At 41.1% G+C, this 20,936-nt stretch overlaps 1 protein-coding gene across 2 annotated transcripts in view; it reads left to right on the top strand.

Moving 5' to 3' along the window:
* Positions 1–20,936, top strand: part of neurl1aa (neuralized E3 ubiquitin protein ligase 1Aa) — a 71,800-nt gene that overhangs the window by 16,192 nt on the left and 34,672 nt on the right. The window contains exon 1 of one of the 2 annotated variants that reach the window (XM_035182049.2): positions 13,445–13,693. The exons of the other annotated variant lie outside the window; for it this stretch is intronic. Coding sequence (XP_035037940.1) covers positions 13,660–13,693 — 34 coding nt within the window. The 5' untranslated portion in view covers positions 13,445–13,659. Of the gene's footprint in view, positions 1–13,444; positions 13,694–20,936 lie in introns of those variants that run through there. 2 annotated transcript variants of the gene reach the window in all.

Below are 20,936 nucleotides of genomic sequence, written 5' to 3' on the forward strand. Positions count from 1 at the left end.
AGCACTGCAGCCTCTCACGCTCACAGCAGATTATTGGTTTAGAGTATAGTCGACTACTAATAAAACAGTTTTGACTGAAACCTTTCTAGATAACTAGGTAAACATGGGTTCATTCATTTAATTTTGATAAGCTGATCTGTTTTTTAGTTTAGTGTTTGGTGACTGTAATGTGAACTGCAACAAACTGAGACGGGGAGGATTAGATGGATATAGTTTATTGTTCCAGTGGGAAAAGTACCTTGGTCGTCAGAGTCTCTGAAGAATACAATCACAATAAAAAACAACATTGTCTGAAAGGAGGGGCTGTTTTGTTATGGTTTGGTGAAAAATAGCCTGTTGTTTGGGATGTTGACAGACTCCCATGATTTCCATGGCTGCCTGTATAAGAACCACGCAGAGACGTGTAGCGTAGGGGGCTCTTTACTACTGCATAATAGAATAGAAGTCTGGTGTTTGACAATTTCTTTAACTATTGTGAGCAGACAATCCAACGTTCACTTCTCAGTGTGCCATGCCGGCTGTGCAGAGGTGAGAAAGGAGTCAGGTTTTGAGGTTCTCTCTCTAGCTCTCTTCTTTCATTGTGACTGTTTGAAAATGTCTGACATTCTGGCAATATTGACACAATTATTGTGTCTTCCCCACCTGTGGCAGCCGGTTTTTCTCTGTCCTTTTGAGTGTGGCCATTTGAAAATATGAACATATCTGGTTTCCAAAAGGGATGGACAACATTTTGAACACACTAGGTGTTATCGTGTACGACTTAACTCACAGTCCTGTTCAGTGTCAGAGAGTTGGTTTTCAAACACAACGCAATGAAAATTAACAAACTTTTATACACATTTTTCATACTTTCTTGACGAAAATAGTGAAAGATTTGTCTAAATATGATTAACGTCATTCAATCCACCCGATCCACTTGTGTGAAGGGGGAGGGATGATATTAAATGATGAATATATTTCCAACTAGTTTCCAAGTAAATACAGTGATTAACATTTTATTAGCTGAGCTTTTTACACTTTAGTTATTCTTTAAAAAAGACCCTGATGTCTTACACTTTTCTTTTTGAAAGCGATGACGTATCTGAGCAATGATTCCAAATTAATTATCAACTCCCAACCCTTGAAATATAAATATAATACCCACTTATGTTGAAGAGTGTGTTTATTTTATGCCATTGGAAGACTTTAAACAATAATTACTTAACTGCATCTGATTCACCATTACTCATCACCAACTCCACTAGTGCCTGGCTAACATGTCTGAACAGGGTCCTTAAGTAAAAGTAAATATGCCAAAGTCAGGGTCTCACCAGAGGCCATCCATCCATCCAACCATTACTAATACCCCTTTTCCTTCGAGGGTTGTGGAGGTTAGAATCCCAGCTGACATTGGGCAAGCAGAGGGGTATGCCCTGGACTGGTCACCAGTATTACTTGTTATAAACCTCTACTGCATTACACTATTCTATTATTTACAGGATATCTAACTGGAAATAGATGCATTTTTTAACAGGTAAATGCAGTACTTTTCATAGATGCCCTGCAACCCTGTACACACACTGAACAGCACATACTTAGAAAATCCTTGGAAACTCTGTGTTTGCATCAGGCACTGCATACTGTATCCAGCAACCTGCTCCTCATGATGTCCTGATTCTTGTACCCCGGAGCAATCAGATCTCAGCTGAATCCTGTGACTCCTTCCCTCTCACTTTTTCTCACTTTTCTCAAGCTCAGAGCAAAGCATGAGACATGTGTTTTCCTGTGTCTGGCTAGAGAGAAACTGACACTTAGGTCTGAGCTGTGTGAACAAAAGAAAAACATGCCCTAAAAACAGCACCTCAATCTGCCCATCTCTCTGTTATGGTCCCAAATGAGAAGAGAAGCAGATTAGCCCGGGATAATAACTTTGATGGCCTCTCCTGTGTCTAATTAAAAAAGGTTATCATTTTAGTAAGTACATAAAAAGCTGTGACTGAGGTGACTTCCATTCTGAACTAGGAAAGCTCTATGGGACAATCCTAGCACTTTCAAGAAATCTATTTTCTTTGGATCTAATTTGTCAAACCAGCTCCTCAAGGATCTAAATAAAGCATAAAAACCTGGAGAAGGAAGATGAACACCGATTGTAACTGTGATTAAAAAAGAGGAAAAATAAAGTGAAGGCCAAAAAAATGGTTAAAAGAAAGCCCTGATAATCCATCTTGGTGTCTGAAACTATCCATTTGCCAAATGTGACATGAGTCAGCGTTGCAGTGCGCTGATTGACTGACGGCATGGTTTAGAAACCTCTAAACCGGCACGGCCACATGAGTGATGGCGCCAAAGATCCATGCAAGCACATTCACATTTCCCCATGCAGCAGCTGTCCCATGTTAATCTAATGTAATGAACAATAAACACCCCATCATGATCGGAATGGCAATTTAAAAGTCTCAGTGATTTGTTCTGGGATGAATTACAACCACATGTACCCCTGCACGTAAGAGACAGGAGAGCTACAGGAAAGTTTCCTTGTAAAATCTTTTTTTACTCCTCCACGCAGGCAATAGCCAGTAGCCTGAGGCATTATGTTATTCGGTTGTTCATCCGTCCGATTCTTGTGAACACAATAAAGAACCCCTAGAAGGAATTCATTCAAATTAGTTAGAAACGCTCAGTTGGACTCAAGAATGAACTGATTAGAATTTGGCAGTTCAAGGTCAAGGTCGGTGTGGCCTCACAAAGGACATTTTTTGGCTTGTGAACATGATATCTCAAGAACATTGAGGTAATTGGTTCAAATTTGTTACATACGTTCACTAAAGCTGTTTTCTCCCACGGATGATCCCCGAAGAATTTGGTCCAGACTTTTCTCAGCAGTTTTCCTTTGACACATGGACAACGAAGCGGGAGATTCTCTGCCAAGACGCGTTCACAACAGCAGCAAACCCCCTGTGGGATTCAGGTGAGGGGTGGTGCAGCAGGCAGAGGCAGGACGAAATGTATTATTTCCACTGCAGAGTTCATGTGATTTTGTTTACAGCACATTGACAACAGTGCCAGCCCGAAACTCACCACAAACTCTCAACATCTTTGTCATGTCTTCTACGTGTGTGGCTCCACTTCTTCACTGGGAGATAATTGTTTTCTTCATATTTTTTTCATATTTGCGTCTGTTGCATTAGAGGCGTCATCAAGCCCTCACTCGCTCGCGATGAATCCCCTGCTGTGTTCTCACATTGGCTTCTGCTCTCACTTTGACATTTGCGTTCACCCATACACCGTTTCTGCAAAGGATCTCCGTGAGTTCAATGCATTTCTGAAAGCGGCTTTAGACTCACAGATTAACTGATTTGATATGGGTGGTCGAAGGTCAACATTATGGACACCTCATGTTCTTACAAATTTCATTACATCTGGCACAAACACTCACTTGAACTCAAGGATGACCTGATTAGAATTTGGAGGTCAAAGGTCGAGGTCACACTTTTCTTCTATGGTGCCACCATTAGATTTAAATTTCTTGTTTTTTAGTTAGATGGTTAGGATGAGAAGATCAGTACAAGTGATGCACAAATTGCAGTTATAACTCCGGGTCGGGTGGGTAGGGTTGTAAATATTAACATTTCTGATTAATAGCAGGTGGGTTCAGGTGGGTAAAATAGGCATCATACATCATTAATGTGGAAATGTTTCTTTACATTCTCTAAAATGTAAATGACAAAGATAGAGAATCTTGTGGATTCCTGCAATGAGCGCTGCAAGCGAGCGCTCATTGAGGCGAGGCAGAGTCTAACTTTTTTAGCAGTTTTCAATTACTAGTCAATTAAAACATTTTTTTTTGCATCAAGGTGCACCATGCCAAGTGCAGTTACATGACCAATGCGCAGAGGGTGTATCTTTGCACATTTGGTATCCTGGTGACAAGATGTGTCTGGCGCATCTGAAAACGGGGAGAGATTGAGATGGACTGGTGTAAAATGACATTACACTATTCCACCGTCCACACTCTCCTTAAAGGGTAGGATAAGGTAAGTTTAAACCAATGTCTGGTTGGTCAGTCAATCCCCACCGATAACTCTCCCTGTTTCCAGATACGCCAGACGTACCCTGTCATCAATATACCACAGTCAAGCGTACGAAAATAAGTCCATACGTTTTTATTGACTGTTAATTGCAAACGTTTCCACAACAGTATGGCCTCAATCAGAGTCAGTGCAGACAGTGTGTGTCAAACTAAAGCTCATTATGGCTACATCATGTGATTAAGTGAAACGTTTCATCTCTCATCCAAAAGGCTTCTTCAGTTCAGTTAGCCAGGTCTTGTTAGAAAAGAACAGATTCATAAGTCGCCTGGTTTTATTTTTATCTTGCTTCCACAAATTAATAAGTCATGGCCACGAGTTAAATAAATGTGAATTTAGTTAAAACCAGCCTTCTTAAGTGTAATATGTCACCATTATATCACCAGTAGAGGTTGAGTGGAATGTTCATGCAGGTGCGGGTCTCTAAATTGGAGAGAATAATTCCTTCGGGTAGGTGATGGGGGCGGATGAGTCAAGCAAACATGCTGATTCGGATGTTGTCAGAGCCGATCCGCACATCTCTAATCAGTACCATGCTCCTCTCTGGGTGATAAATATGAAGCCACAGCCAGCAGCCAATCGCTCAGCACAAAGTTTGGAAACATGGGGAAAACCCCAGCCATACCCTATAGCCAACAGTAACAATAAGCCATCTGCCAGCACTAAAGCTCAGTATTAGTTGCATAGTTGAAGGGTTTTTTTTCTGAAAGTTTTTCCTCATTCTGTATTCCCCATTGAAACTATATAAGCAATAGCTCTTCACCCTATTTCTAAAACTGAGCCCAGACACCCTACAGAAGAAGGTCATTTGGACTGTTCATATTTGCAATCTCATTCTTTTGGTCAGAGCTCATGATCAGTGATGGTTGAAACATAATAATAATAATAATAATAATAATAATAATAATAATAATAATAATACATTTTATATGTATTTCACAGCACTCAAGGTCACCTTACAAGGTCTATTCATAAATATGACATTAAGGAGCAAAGTCACACTTAATACACAAAGGAAAACAAAAGCAACACAACAAGAGAAAGAGTTCAACACTTTTATCATGGAACCTGATGTTTTAAATCAAAGTTGTTCATCTTTTGGACCGACTATTGAACCAAGAGAGTTTCATCATGATCTGAGCTGTAGATGTGCCCCACCTATTAGAAATCACTTTAATGGAAATGAGAAAATTAAAGGGTCTTTTAGTTCTGGAATATGTTAATTTCTGAAATGGCTGAATTGCAAATGCTTGCATGTTAACACCCTTAATTAAGATGGTTTACATTGTAAACATTACACTTGCTTTACATAAACAATTTAGCGCTCTCAGTGCCAGCATTTAGCTCTGAGTGCCTCTGTGCAGCCTCACAGACCCTTCGGCTTGGCTCTAGGCTATTGTTAAAGTGATAATATTTGAAAATATATACACCAGACAGTATGTGGCCTTATTAAACTACCAGATCAAATCCTTTCATATCCACAGTAATACCCCACTGAAGCCCATCACTCCTCACCAGCCCATTTTGCTGCTGAATATCAGACATGGAAATGGTTTCAGCTCAACAGCAGAGACAATGAGGCATTTCTTTGCAACAATTCAGCCCAGGGCCGGGCAGCTCTGAGAGATATTAAAACAGAGTGACAGATCTAATTATCACCTTCCCACTTCTTCTGCTACAACTCTGATGAAAAGTACTACATTACACCAGACATCCTTTGCCCTCGAACTAACTTTCACCTTTGCTAATAACTAAAAGTGTAGTTATCTGAAATACCTGCTGAGGGCATGTCTCAGAATAGAAAGAAAGGGATTTGCAATAAGGCTGGATTTATGAAAGGAGGAAACCATCATTATTCCAATGCTTGCTGCAGTGACTGTGCAAATGCCCCCTACCCGCTATCTCTCACCTTTCTCTGCTTTGTTTCAGTTTTTACTCATTTTGTCTTCTTCATATCGCATAATGATCCAAAGTGACTTTTACAAAAATGTGAGTGTTAGTTTCTCGCAGGTTTACCACCTCTCCTCCTTTTTCTCCCCACCTTGTCCTGTTTCTGGATCTGTCCAAGGCTCCACTGTCGCAAACAGCCCTGCGATGGGACTCCTGAGGCTATGCTGAATAGGAGGGTTTGTTTGCACACACGTGCTGTGCAGCACTCTCAGACAATCCCAACTGTAGGAGACCCACTTTGCCACTCAGCATCTGCTGCCAGATTCCCTTTCAAATCATACAAATCACTTAGAAAGGCACAACAGACCCAGCTCTGCACAGCTCTCATGTTGCTGCGCAATTACTCCTCTTAACTGCTATTTATCGTTTCTTCTCATCCCACTTTCTTGATTTGTTCATGGACTGTGTTTCATTGGACTAATGGACTGTGTGTGCTTATAGCGTCTCTGTCAGACATACGTAATTCCTTTCAAGCAGTGGTTGTCATGGCAATCTTGGTCTAGGTCTGGTCTCCAGCTGCTGTCAAAGAGTGAGGCATGCTGGGACATGTGGTGATGAGGTTTAGTTAATCATCCGCCACCATGTCAGACTATCAAGCCACATGATGGCTGAAGGCTGCAGGCTGCCATTAAACACTTCTCACGTTTTTTGTCATTTTTCATTTAGTTTGTTTTTTATTTTATTCTTTTAGCTTGATAATGAAATAAGTAGACGTCTGAATGAGATTCACTTTTATTGGCTGAGTATGTTTAACTAGTCCAGTTTTGAGTAGCTTTACTTACACACAGTGCAAATAACAGACAGGAAGATCGAGGATGATAAAGATATACAAGGTCACTAAAGCTAAGCAGAAGTAAGCAAACTCAACTTCACCTCAACTCAACTTATGTACCATTATATATACTCTACCTTTAGGGACTGCAACTGCAAAAAACATTCTTGCACCATTTTGTACTCTTTGTAAATATGCCTTATTCTATTGTCTGTGTATAGTTATTTATGTTAATGCTATGTTAACTTATGGTTTGTCAATGTTTCTTGCTACTATTATTGTTGTTTTGTGCTGGATTCAACTGTTGCTACTGTTCAACGTCTCTATTTATATGATTATATTTTTCAATATTTTTACACTTTATTTCTACACTTGACTGGAGAGAGAAGCATCCTACAATTGTATTGCACCTGAGTATACTGTGTGCCGGCAGTGTGTGAGTGGTGTGATAGAAAGGGTGCTGCACATAGTAGCACTTTATGAATGTGTGTGAATAAGTGAATGTGGTTTGTACTGTAAAGCCATTTGAGTGATAAAAAGCTATAGAATTTCAGTCCATTTACCATAGATAAACTGTATGTACAGAGTAAATAGATACAGCATGTACATACATGTATACTTACCTTTGATGGTAAATGGTTTTATATATCAAGTCAACTTTAATATAAAAGTTTCTTGTGTTAGTACTTAGGTAGGGAGTAGGGCATGTTAGGGATAGAAGGCACCTCCTCTCTGTACCCCTGTGCCTTCTGTGACCACTTATACTCTGTTTTAATGAGACTGTCCTATAAAGACAGGCTCATAGGTTGGTCTGTGCTGTGAGTGGTCCACAAATGTGTGCTAACTATTGCAACCATGACAAAAAAGGTCCTCTAACCTTAAGGAAGTCTATATTTTAACCCAATGTTTTACTAAACCTAACCAAGTAACTAACTGAGTTAATGTTATTGTGACTACACCTGTGCCTGCTGCTGGTTCGCATCTATGGGTTGTGCCTGAGTAGAGAGAGGTGACCTCATGTACGTTGGCGGATGTAACGTTGGTTTTAATGTAACCAAATTCATGATTTAGTGACACATATTTTTCTCTATCTGTGTCAGTCAACAGAACGCTGTATTACAACAGTGGCATCATCAAATAAAATGGGTTCCTACAAAACACAAAAGATTGTAATACTCGTGGACAGACAGGAAGGATTTGTGTGCCAACCACTTTGGAATGAGATTAAAATGTGTTTTTAATCATCCGGAACCCAATGCCACCAAATGTCATGGACATCCACGTAATAATACTTGTAGCCTTTTAAACAGATGAATATGAAAATGTTCTGATCTTGCTGATCATGCGTCAGTGCTTCCCAAAACCATGACCATCATCATAAAAAATAATTGATAAAAGTGACTTCTTATCTGCCATCTCTACAGTTGAGGGTTGGTTAGGGTCAGGCCAAATTTCCTGGTCACTGTGTGGGATTGATTGTGGTCAAAAGGTTTGAGGGGAGGGCTTTAGACTGTTGGGACGGAGCAATTGCTTCTGGAGTAAAAGTTACTTGACACTTATAAATAACTATTCACCCTGAACTATGTGGGTCATCATTTAGGATTGACTGTAGGGCTGCTTAATTAGAATTATTGAATGGGCGGCCCAACAAATGAAAACAGGCACTGGGGAGGTCTCCTGCTAACAGCAGCTAATGTAAGGGTAGAGCTTATTTGACAAACAATGGGCCTCATGAGAGAACAGTTCGTACAAAACAGATTGGTTCTTAAGTTGTGCTTACAAGTGATTAAGGAAAGCTTGTCGTATTCACCAATCATCTCAGATTTTAAGTTTTCTTGCAGATAAGAACAGAACTTATGAGTGGTCCAGACCCTTTGCAGAAGTCCAGAGAAATTAGTCAGCTCTTAATCGAATGAAGATTTTCACTAATGGATCATATATTTACTATATATACTTTGGGGAGCACACAACTGTGCTGTTAAATAATGCAGTTGGCATGCGCATCACCAAAGTGCACGTGCAGACGACTGGCTGGACTTAATTGTGACTATGTAAGCTATTTTCGGATCATTTACCTAAAATTGTTGTTATGTTGTGTTTAAACTCTCTGGCTCATAACACCTTAAGTCAAGGCTGGGAGAGGCCCATTCTGTTCCTGAGCAGGACACTTTTTGACCATGAGAAGAAAATACTCACCATTGAGAAAGAGGACCTTGCCATTAAGTGGGCAGTTGATTCTCTACGTTATTACCTGCTGGGTAGGGAATTCCAGCTGCAGACTGACCGCCGAGCCTTGAAGTGGATGCATTCAATGCAGCATCAAAGCGCCAGGATCTTGCGGTGGTGTCTCGCCCTCCAGAACCTACCAGTTCGGGATTAAGCATTGTCCAGGTAGTAAAACCCTCATTGCTGGCTATCTGTCAAGGTTACCTGAGTGTGAGCCGAAGGGAGAGGGGGTGAGAATGCTATGGATTGAATTTCCTCTATTTTCCGTGTGTAGTTTAACTGTGTTGATAGATATGTATGTATGATATCACTCACTTGAGTTCAGCTTTCGCCCATAGAGGTGATCTGTAGGCGAACTCCTCCTCGACTTCTTGATCCTGTTAACCTGGCTAGTATTTGTGTGTAGGTGCAGTTGAGTGCCAGCTAAATGGATTACTGACTGATTGTTGTCACCTGGTTCAAGTGGTGATCGTTTCATAGAGCTGCGCTGATTGGCTGCCGACAGGAAGTGACTTCGTATAAAAGGCCTTGTTTTTTTTTGGTTGGGCCCTCTTGGAGAATGGAGGAGTTGAGTTCCTTTGTATTTTTTGTTTATTGTTTTTTTTTGGTTCTAAAAATGAGTTTCTCCCACTCACTTTCAGCCATGGTCATCCGTAACACATACATGCACTTGTACTGTGGCAGAGCAATCAGTCGGTGCTGTGAAGTTCTACTCTTGTTACTTTGTTAACTGACGTGAGGCTGTAGGCATAGCCTTATATGAGATTATATACTCTTGTAGTATATATCTTGTATTTGTTTTCTCTCTTATTTATATTGTTACCTGCAGTAGATTTAAGAAAAATTTGGCAAAATCATGCAAATGATGCAAGGGAAATGTTAACTTTCAGTAGTGAGCCCACATATAGCCTCAACATAATATTACTTCTACCTTCTCTACTCAAAGAACATTTTTACTCACATAGACATGGGAGGACAGTAGGCAGGAAAATGTAGGTCGGAGTAAGTGCTTCAGCAGAAGACCGATGACATCATTCCTCCAATCACAACAGTCTTGAAAAAATGCTTCATGCATTAAAAGCACATGCGCTATCAAAATTCCATATTAATGTACTGTATTCGTCCAGATATGTGCAGCCTCTTTTCTTATGCAAACACCAGATAACTCTGAAGGGACTGTCAGAATTCTAAAGCATCCACGGTTCAGCAAAGCTAAGCAGAACAGAGCAGAAGAAACATCTGTTGACAATGCTTGAGGTATTGGCCAGAGATGCCCCCTCAAGCCAAAGAAATATGGATGGAATTAACATAAAACATGTAACCTGTCAGAAAGGCAGTGCATCAACAGAAAAGTCGTATGCATATTCCCCTCTGATACCAGCTGAACTACAGCCAACCTGACTAAGTTATGTTACATAATGCTATTTTAAGTACAGGCCCAGTGATGAGGCTCGGCCATGTTGCAGAGGAGACTGCAGACTAAAGGAGGCAATCTTGTTTAAGGTTAAGGCCGACAGAGTCGTGGCTGCGTTATTAAAACAGGAAGAAACAGGTACTGTACAAAGGAAGGATGTTCTAGACATGTATGCATGTATAGCACCCACACCAAGCCAGGAGAGGAAGTGCACTTCACTTCAGGCCCTTCCTCTAGCGTGTATCTCCAAGGTTACTTGATATGGCCACATTAATACCCGGCCTGATGTGTCTTCCTGTAACTCGTCTGGCCTGCGTCCAGTCACAGGTCTTCTTACAGCGTGACAAAAACTGTAATACCTAAATGTGATGTCATCATTCCCAAAGAGACTTAAGAATCAACTGATTGTTTGTTTCTTAGATTTATGTTTTTTTCAGGATCTAACAAATATCTAGAAAAAATGTATCTCTTGACTTGAGGTAATTCTCTGCTATTACTAATCATTTACCAAAATGGAATAGAGTCATTTTCTTTTTGATATGATATTTTTGTGGTGAACTGTATTGATGTACAGAACTGATGAATGCTATAAAGGAAGCTAACTTCAGTTGTTTGATATGTATTAAAAGTAGTATTGTAGTGGCTTAAATCAACCAGAATTCTGAATCCAGGTTTTTTCAATTCTCTGCAGAGGTGATACATGAAACCAAATGTCGTTATAGCCTCTCAATTTGCTATAAGCACTTTCCACCAACTGTCCTCGCCTCAAATGTGTGCACCATGTGTGTATAAGTCTACAGTGTCTGATTTAGCAAGCTAAACCTTGTGGTCCTAATTTAATTTTGATCAACATCCCAGATGGGCCCAAGTACTGAGTATTTGTTATGGTTGCATGGTCAGTATCATTAAAACTGATGGGGAAACGGGGACATGTAAATATTATTACCTGCAGGATTTAGTGTGTAATGCTTTAAACATAAACAAATATGCACAATATTATAGAGCCTGCTCTGTCCTGTTCAACAAAGGATATTATGTGTGTAATTTCATCATATCCCTAAATGACCTAAACTGCCTTCTTTTCTGAGGAAACTAGTTATTCTTTCTATATACATCTTTTCATATTTAAAACCAAACCTATTCTCTGGGTATTCCAACTTCCAACAGTCTAAAGACATGCAGCTTAGGTCAATTAGAGGATCTCAATTACCCATAGGTGGGAATGTGAATGACATTCAGCAGCTGAGTTGTATAGCATCAAGTTGTTAAAAAAAATCTAGTTGTAAATCAATAGAGATATAGAGAACTTGTAACATCAGCAGTATCCCTCACGTTGTGAAAAAAACTCAAAACAAAGCCGTCTGAGCCTTTTGCATTTGTTGACAAGCTGACTTAGAAGGAACCTGTCAACCAGCAACCTCAGAAGTCAAAGAACCATGATAGAAATGTTTGCTCATGTACTGCACTCAACTTGGAGTAGAACAGTAGCATAAAGGCTAACAAGCTAACACAGCAAGCAAGCAGTGGACGCACTTATCAATGTCCGAGCATGATGTGCATAAAACCACATTGAGTTGTTGGGCTAACTTGCTAAACCTGGGTCTTCTGGCTTCTTGTGATAAACTAGCAAGTCAACAACTTCTCGTACACAGGCCAATCAAGCAAGCAGAACAGCACAAGATATACCAAACAAGCAAAAGTTATGACTGACTTGTCCAATAACAACACCAGGGCCGCATCTATCCTGCATCCTTTGGCCTCTTTTAGCTCTCAGCGATGAGTGAAAAGTTTCTTACTCTTCCCTTTCTTTGTTTCCTCTGACAATGTCCTCTTCGTGGTTTCTGCCATGATGTCTGAGAATGGTGAGCTAGTTATCTCTTGTAGCTAGCTAGTTAGTGTATGATGTATGTCGTAAAGCAGGTCGTAATATTCCATGGTAAACCAGAGTTGCGTAGTGCAGTTCCAGGCCTCCAGGGGGTCGCTGGGACAATAACAGACATGCAATTCTCCCTATTATAAGTTTACAATTATTTTGAAGCTGATATTTTAAGGCATTAAAACTACCTAGTGTTGTTTTAAACACACAAACGCAGGAAGCAAAGTATTTCCCTGAACGACAAACTACTCCAGTAAAAGCTCTACCTCTTCCACACTCCTGGTTTTTGTTAAGATTAACATTATCATAACATTATTTCATATATGTGGTTTACCCCAGCGTGTCCTTCACAGCGACATTATCTGAGAGCCTGCAGCTTCAGGCCCAGAGTTAACACAGTGGCGTCTGAGATTGAGGGCCATGAGGTCACCACGGATACGTGATGACAGCTCAAGTCAGAGGCCTTACTCTTGAGGGTTCACCCCAGTCTGTCTGCCAGCAGCTCGAGGCACATAAGGAAGTATGAAAGGTGGAGGAGTGAGTGCTGAGAGCAAAGAATGTGACCACTTGCTCTCTGAGGCTCCGGGTCCATACTTAGACTTACATTGTGGGCCTATCGCTTTTGTTTTTGTATATGTGGAAAGATATGCAGCATAATCGAATTCACTCATTAAAATATTGGCTCAAACCTACTAAAAGGATCAAATGATTGGGTTGAATCCTCTTTGTCGTACAGAAGCTCAAATGCAGTTTATTTTTTCTCGCTCACCTCTGGGCCCGTATCTAGAAGTGGGCAGGGGTGAATTTCTGATTTGCTGGTTGGACATATTCTCTAATTAAAATGTATCTTCATTTGAATGACCCGATATCAAATCATAAAAAGGACGGATCGATCACACTCAGGTCCTGGGGGGAAATAAGTTTTCGACACCAGGTCCACTTTGTGAAAAGGTGCCCACCCCCAATTTCTAATGGCCCCCCCAATGTGAGCAGTGTAGATCCGGGCCTGTCACATCCCAGCCTCCACCAGCTGTGGCAGTGACAGCGTTAAAAAGCGCTCAGCCACCTCAGTCTCCACCTCTTATGTAAATGTGAGTGAGAGAGTGGGACTGGGGGAGGGAGGGAGGGAGGGAGGGAGCGCCTGGTGAATGGTGGCGGTGGAGAAGAGGAGGAGGGTGTCGCCTTCGCGGATGTGTAGCAGCGCGGGGGTGTGGGTCCCTGCTCCCAGTGTGTGCAGCATCTAGACGGAGGAGGAGAGGAGAGACGCGGGGCTGCTGCCGTTCGGATGTGCAGTCATGTCCGGAGCGTCTGAGTGATCCCAGCAGGACCGAAGCAGGACTGAAGGAATAAAGCTATGGGTGGCCAGATTACACGAAATGCCTTTTACGGTAAAAATGCATGTGTTTTTACGCTGCATGTGTTGATGTGCGCTCTTTGCATCGTTGAGGCTTTAATTCATTGACTGTGTTCCAGGCTCCATATTGTTACTATAGCCTGCTCTCCGCACACAGTGACGTCACTCCGTTAATTAGAATACAGGTCTGGAGATGCAGCAGCCTCACTTGACTTTAGATGATGACAGGATGTCACCAGCTCCTCTAAGGAAGACCCACATTACACTGTTGTGTACACCTAACTGTTTACATTGTGTGTGTGTGTGTGTGTGTGTGTGTGTGTGTGTGTGTGTGTGTGTGTGTGTGTGTGTGTGTGTGTGTGTGTGGACGGACCCAGGGGCAGATTCAGTGAAGGCTGATGGGAACATGTGGGGTTTCCCTCTTCTCCCCCCCTCATTAATAAACAGACACAGAGTGTGCTGCAGCAAAATCAATACATTGATCTCCATTGGTTCCTCCACTGCCTTCTCCTGTATGCTGACAGTGAGGGCGGAGCATCCAGCTCACATGATTATCTGTGGCTACCAGACAAAAACAGCTAGCTGAGTATTTTGGTAGATTGATTATCGTCTTGCAGGAGGCTAGTGTTGACCTTTTTAACAACTTGTGCTCAGGCCTTTGTGTGGATACGACACTGTATAGGTTTGTCTATTGAAGAGCTCTTAATGAGCTTAGTGTGGGCTTACTGTCACTTGATAAACAGTGGAAGTAAACACTGACTGCATCTGCATGGAGAACAGCGTTCTGATATTAACCCCATTAAGACAATAGTCTGAAGAAGATACAGGATTTTCTAAATACATGAACCCGAATAAGACATACATTAGTTACCAACTGCTTGAAGACGAATGCCCTGGGTGTAAACAAGATGGAAAAATACATAGGAGTTGTTGCTTTTGATGAAATTAAAAAGAAAACACCCAAAATGGTATATGGTAGTATCGCAAATCAAACTATTCCAGGTTGAAGTTTTAAAACCGACCGAATAACATCGGATGAAATGGCGTGACTCATGAGGCTGTACTCTGTAACATGTTAATGATAATATGAATGGAATATCCTATTAGCAGCTAAGGTAAACAGCATAATCGAAATAGTGTGTGATTTTGAATAGGGTCTGAATATCGGTTTCCATGTGAACGTTGAGTGTTGCTATATTGTGTACGTCCATGAGGGGTGTTGGCTGCAGCTTCTGGCCTTGAGGGTCTTTTGTTTGATGCTCCTTGTGTTGACAAGCGCCAATACCCATCATGATATATGTGTACCCCTCCCTGCCCCCTCTCCACAGCAACACAGGAGCTGAACAGACGAGCAATGATTTTGAACTCCCTTATAACTGATTAGAATGATCATTATCACGTTAAAGTGCTTTCATAAAAGTGAACTGATGAGTAAAGTTAAGTCCCAGCTCTCACAGCCTCTCCTGGTTTGACCACCTGATCAGTCTAATTAAAGCCCCAAGATTAATCCAATTAGTGAGCCTGTCCCTGTTTAAGACAGCAGGAAGACTATAAGACTATGGCACCTTTCCTTGGGGATCAGGGTCAAACACCTCATGAAATAACTTTTTGTAATGTGTGCATTCAGTACACAGTATTACCTGATGGCTCCCTGTCTAACTAACAAACTCCTCAGGGATTTGCTTATGAAAGCAACAGAACTTGGCTGACTTCCCTCTGCTGAGTGGTATGACTGGATTTGAAACATTCAAAGCAGCGAGCAGTTATTCATATGCCCAGTTATTCATAAACAGTAGCGTTTTGACCCACTTAATAAACCAAGAAGATACAAATATTCAGTAAAAATGTGTGATACCCACTGAGAATGTACATTCAGAAAAGTTCTGTTTACAAGTGAAGAGAGTCAGTTGTCAGTCCCAATGGGAAGAGGAGAGCGTTCAGCTGAAACCTATTTTACAAAAGTACAAAGTGTTGCTATGGTGACCCCCGGCCATTGTCAGAAATAATTTGAGTGCTTTTGCTAATGCCTTTTTTTTTATCCACTATAAATTTAAGATATTAAGAATACAATTTTAACCCTTTGACTATGCCCTATGGTTGGAGTCCTTCTTTTCAGAATTCTATGTTACATTCAACTTCACTCATCAATATTTGTTTGTGTTCACATGAATTGCATCTCTATTGTTCCAAATCAGAGTGATTTAAGACACAGCGAAATAAACAGTAAATAATTTCATGTTTTTCTACTATTGCACCATATGTTTAGTATCATATCGCAGATTCCTACCTTCCACTTCATATCTGTGCTTTAGGGGAAGTGCAATTCTCAAAGAACTACATATTCCTTGATTAAAAGCTGTTTCACAGAATATTGTCATGATCACTCACCATTAGGAAAGGTGTAAGTTACAGAGGAACAGATTCTGCTTTTTTAAAGTTGCACCTCTGCTGGCTGCTGTTCTCAGGTGGGATGCAGCAGAGCACATCCCAGCAGTGTTTGCTGAGTTGGTTGCATAATTGAGTCTGCCGAGTGTGTGGGAGCTGTACTTCTGAGCTCCCGATTGACTGAAAGTAGGCCAACGTCTGCGGCTGTACAGGCTTATTCGACGGAGCGTCTGGCTCCATTCGAACAGAATTTGATTCAGTATCTAAATGCAAAGTTTTGAAAAAGCTGGAAAGATACCATTTTAACAAAGTGAAGTTTCTTAACTTCTCAGAACAGATCTGATCTCAGTAATGTCATGGGATATGCCTCAGGTTATTGAATGCCAAATAAGGGGAATAGATAAAATAATACAGCATGCGAGCCACCAACCACAACCTAAAATATTTCCTATTTAATCTCTTTTTTTTCTTTCTCTTTGTGTTGTATGAGACCAGCAGCTAGAGAGAGAGACCTCAACAGTTCCCTGGCGTGACAGAAACGTATGTGTCAGGGTCAGGTGGCGTTGTTAGGAGCATGTGTCAGTGTTGTCCATGTCTTACTTCCTCTGATTTAAGATAGCATGTTGTGGGATCCCCTTTCAGCACAAAGGATTCAGATCCTGTCACATGTGCACATAAACAACCCTTACGACCCTAATTGTCCAGCAAACATGCAAAGTGTGTGTGCGTGCGTGCACTTGTTTGTTGTTACCTCATACGGACCTTTTCCAGAATAAACACTGGCTAAACTTCCAGTCCTAAATAGAGAAAAGTTAATGTCTGAAGTCCTGGTTAAGGTTAGTGGCAGTTGTACAAGTGTGTGTGTGTGTGTGTGTGTGTGTGTGTGTGTGTGTGTGTGTGTGTGTGTGTGTGTGTGTGTGTGTGTGTGTGTGTGTGTGTGTGTGTGTGTGTGTGTCTGTGTCTTAGTGTGTGTGTGTGTGTGTGTGTGTGTGCCTGCAGAAGGCCTTCCATCCTCATCCTCATGACAGGTCCCTCTCCAGACAGCGCCCACACAATAACTTCCAGCCAGTAATGAATAGCATCTTGGCTGCTTTCAGTCAATATACACTGCATATCTCTATACCTCTCCAGCAGCCTGCCCTCCTCCACTGCCAGAGAAGTGTCACAGGATTACATTGTGCTGCATTGTATGAAGCCTTGCAATATTATCCCTTATTGATTAGTGTTGTGTAATCCTGCTGCTTTAGAGAATGCGGTAACAACAGGGGGACTAGTGGGCCATAGTTGATGACGTCAACCAGACCTGATCATCTCCGCTGTCTCACCTTTCACTGCCAGGCCATCACAGTGTGAATTATTGATAGCAGAGTGTCTCTACAGTAGAGTAAGCCTGGGGGAAAAAAGAGTTGTTTGTTTTCGATTGAATAGACTAGTTTGTTTCTAATATGCACAAACTTGTGTTCAGTCACTGTAGAGGCCAGAGGATAGAGTGTTAGCAGTGGTGTCAATTGGATTCGAAAAGCAATCAAAGATTTTTGTGGGGGTTGGATAAGGGGCTAGTGGTGCTAGCTCCGCCGCTTGTCACTTTTGATTAGCTGAGATTTTTTGTAATGCCCCCAAAGTGACGAAAAGTTCACGATATCGTCGTTGTTCATCACCATTTCTTGTCCCATAATCCTCTATGGTCGCTTTGTTCCCCTGTGCGAACCAAGATGACAGAAAGCAACCCAAATGCAATGCAAACCCCATCAGTTTCGTTTTTGGTGCTGCCGGAAAAAAAACATCGGCCAAATCAGCAAATTTGACTACGTGTAGTTATTTTCATTTTTATTTTTGAAAGACCACATTTTGTTTTTTCTGCTGATGGTTGTCAAGACATTACAATGAGCTCAGGAAAGAAATGACGCATATTTTCTCTCCTCTGGACTAAACAATCAAGTAATTGGAAAAATATTGAACAGATTGCTTGATAATGAAAAGAGAAATTAGTTACAGCCCTACATTAAATCCAACAGTTTTAATTGTAGCATTGTGCCAGACCTCTGAATCTTCCTTAATGTCTGAAGTGTTGAAAAATTCAAAAAGGTCAATTAAGACTAAAGACGTCATAGATATACAAACAGCATCTTCACTTAGCTGAATGGCAGAGAGAACCAGACCTTGATCAGTTTAAAATTAAGCTGTTATTATATATATTTTCTCTAACACATATATTTCACAGAAAGTCTACCTGCTGTTTTCCTCAATCCGTGATAATCTGCTGCGAGCACAACGGAACACTGTCAGCCCAAATTTCACATTAAAAGTCTTCCATCTGTCCTCAGATTTGTAAGCTTTTAATTAGAAATTTCTGCAGGAACTGATTCATTTCCTAATGGTAACTTAATATTGATTGTTGAAGGCACCCATTGGATACACTGGTATTTATTGGTAATTAAAACTGGTATTTTATTAAGAAGGCACAAAATAGTTATATTAATGGTGCATGTACATACACACTATGTTGAATGTACAATTTAAGCCATTGTTGGCGGGCACATGTAATTTCAGTGCCCTCAAAGATTTTACTTTATTAGCGACCAACAAGCAACTCTTACAACGTTAATATGTTATTTTCGGTAGTTCTCCATCTACATCCTTAAAAAAGGCACAGAGATGTTGATGGAGATTGCGACAGAGAGCAGGAAGTAGATTTATTGTCAGAAATAACTATTTAATCACCATCTTGCTTCCATGTTTTTGTGTATATGTTAATAGTCACAATAACCCCTGCTGCAGTCTCTGTGTGGTTGACGACATCAGCTGGAGAGAAACATTACTCACTACTGATTTGTTAGAGCAACACAAACATAAACACATGCATAGGCTGCTTGAATATAGTGAAAAAAGGGCAATTCAGTTTATGAAGCTATTACAATGAACCATATGGCAAGAAACAGCCAGCGAATCCAAGCGTATCCTATTTAATCCAGAGAAAGTTTTAAATTTCAGATTCACCTGACCTGCTCTGACGGGTGTCACAGTGGAAAGCCCCACCATGCAATATTACCATGGGTACGAGTCATCTATCAGTGCATCAACACTGGACCAATAGATTACTCATGATGTTGCCCAGCAGCACGTCAGGCCCTTTGGTTACCACCAATCATAGTGAGTGATGAGTCTGTAATGAGTTCCTGGTACATGTCCCCAGGTAGAACAGCAGCCATGCAGAGCTACAGTTACTGTTACTGCCACAACAGTAGTAGTCTCCCTGTCACTGAGCCATACACTGACGATTGGGTTTCACACACGCTGGCGTATCTTTGTAGCATCTGCCACACATGTATAAATGCACATGCAAGGAAATTTGGAGATGAGGAAATGTAATACCCTGTGAACTACACATGCATAAGCTGTGAGACTCTGTTAGTGCATGTAGCACATGGCATCACGGCTGAGCTGTGGCTTTAAGCATCTAAGCCTGAATGATCGTGTGTGTAATTAATCACCGTTATTATTGCGTGATTCATTTCTCAGTTGGTGTTTCATCAGACTGATGTGCTTTTTTGTCATGAGTCAGTGGGATTGAATACATCATCCACATGCTGCTATATAAACATCATTAAGATATTGTTTGCCACTGCCCTCCAGGCTTGTTGGCAGTGTTGTAAATGACACTGTCAGTGGAGTTGCTGTGAGCGAAATCAAATAGAGAAGTTAAGCAGAGTAAGGGTAACATTTTGCAATGGTAACCTTTATATAAAAAAAAAAAAAGACCAGCTTTTTTAAAATCTTTCCAGACTTGGAAATAATTGCATTTACCTAGAGAACAAATTAGTGTTGAAGCATAACAGTCCACCTGACATGAAAATAATACAAAATATGTTTTCTCAAGAGATTGTTTAGTTGATGGATCTACAGTACAGCAGCACATTAACTATAAATCACACTAATGGCTTTGTCTGCACACTGTGATAGGTTCCACTTGAATTGCAAACATGGAAGAATTTGTTATTTTTATGTCACACCCTGCATGCTTGCTTTTTAACATTTAATATGCGAGGCTGTCACAAGTCCACAAGCTGTGTTTGTCCATGTGCTTGTACTTTTGCTCAGGTCTCAGCTCAGGCTGCGTGATAAACCAGGCTTTACATAGCAACAAGTACAGGGAGTGGGTTGATGCGTGGGCTACCTGTGCATCATAAACACTGACAGGCTGTTGTGGCTGTATGCTACAGACTCATCATGTTTCCACGGTGCTAAAATTAAACAAAGGTTAGACATGGTGGAGATCTGGGTCAACAATACCTGCAAATACCAGTTAAGGTTTGTTTCAGCGTACCTAGGAGACATGTGGGAGGGGTTTGCTGCTTAGACCAATAAAGTTTGAATCGGCAAGGAAACAGAAACATGTCGATATGCTTTGTCTGCATAACTCATCATGTATATCATCCACTCTGTAACAGTTCCATATGGCATATTTCAAGCTTTTACAGTTGTTTCACGGAACCAGGAAGTCATTTGCCTACCAAATACTGTGCAAATATTTGAATACTTTTTCTCCCGCCTGTAAAATCCTGTTTGCCCAGTAAACCACTTAGCTGATGGTAGGGGAGTAACACAATTCAACAGAGAGAGCGTGCACACACACTGCACAGAAACATGTGCACACACAAGAACACACACACACACAGCTCACCTCTCACTCACCGTCGTCAGCCAAATGAAATGGTGAGAGATTAGCTTACTGCTCCACAGAGATGTTCAGTGGGGTATGACGGTTGTTAGCCACACACACAGGCCTGTGTATTTTGATGAGGGATTGTGTGTGTGTGTGTGTGTGTTAGTTGGATAAAGACATCTATGCTCTGGGACAGAGGAATACAAGCTTTTCACACTGTTTGTTCATA

The sequence above is a fragment of the Hippoglossus stenolepis genome, chromosome 2, assembly GCF_022539355.2.
Source record: "Hippoglossus stenolepis isolate QCI-W04-F060 chromosome 2, HSTE1.2, whole genome shotgun sequence".
In the NCBI taxonomy this organism is placed as follows: domain Eukaryota; kingdom Metazoa; phylum Chordata; class Actinopteri; order Pleuronectiformes; family Pleuronectidae; genus Hippoglossus; species Hippoglossus stenolepis.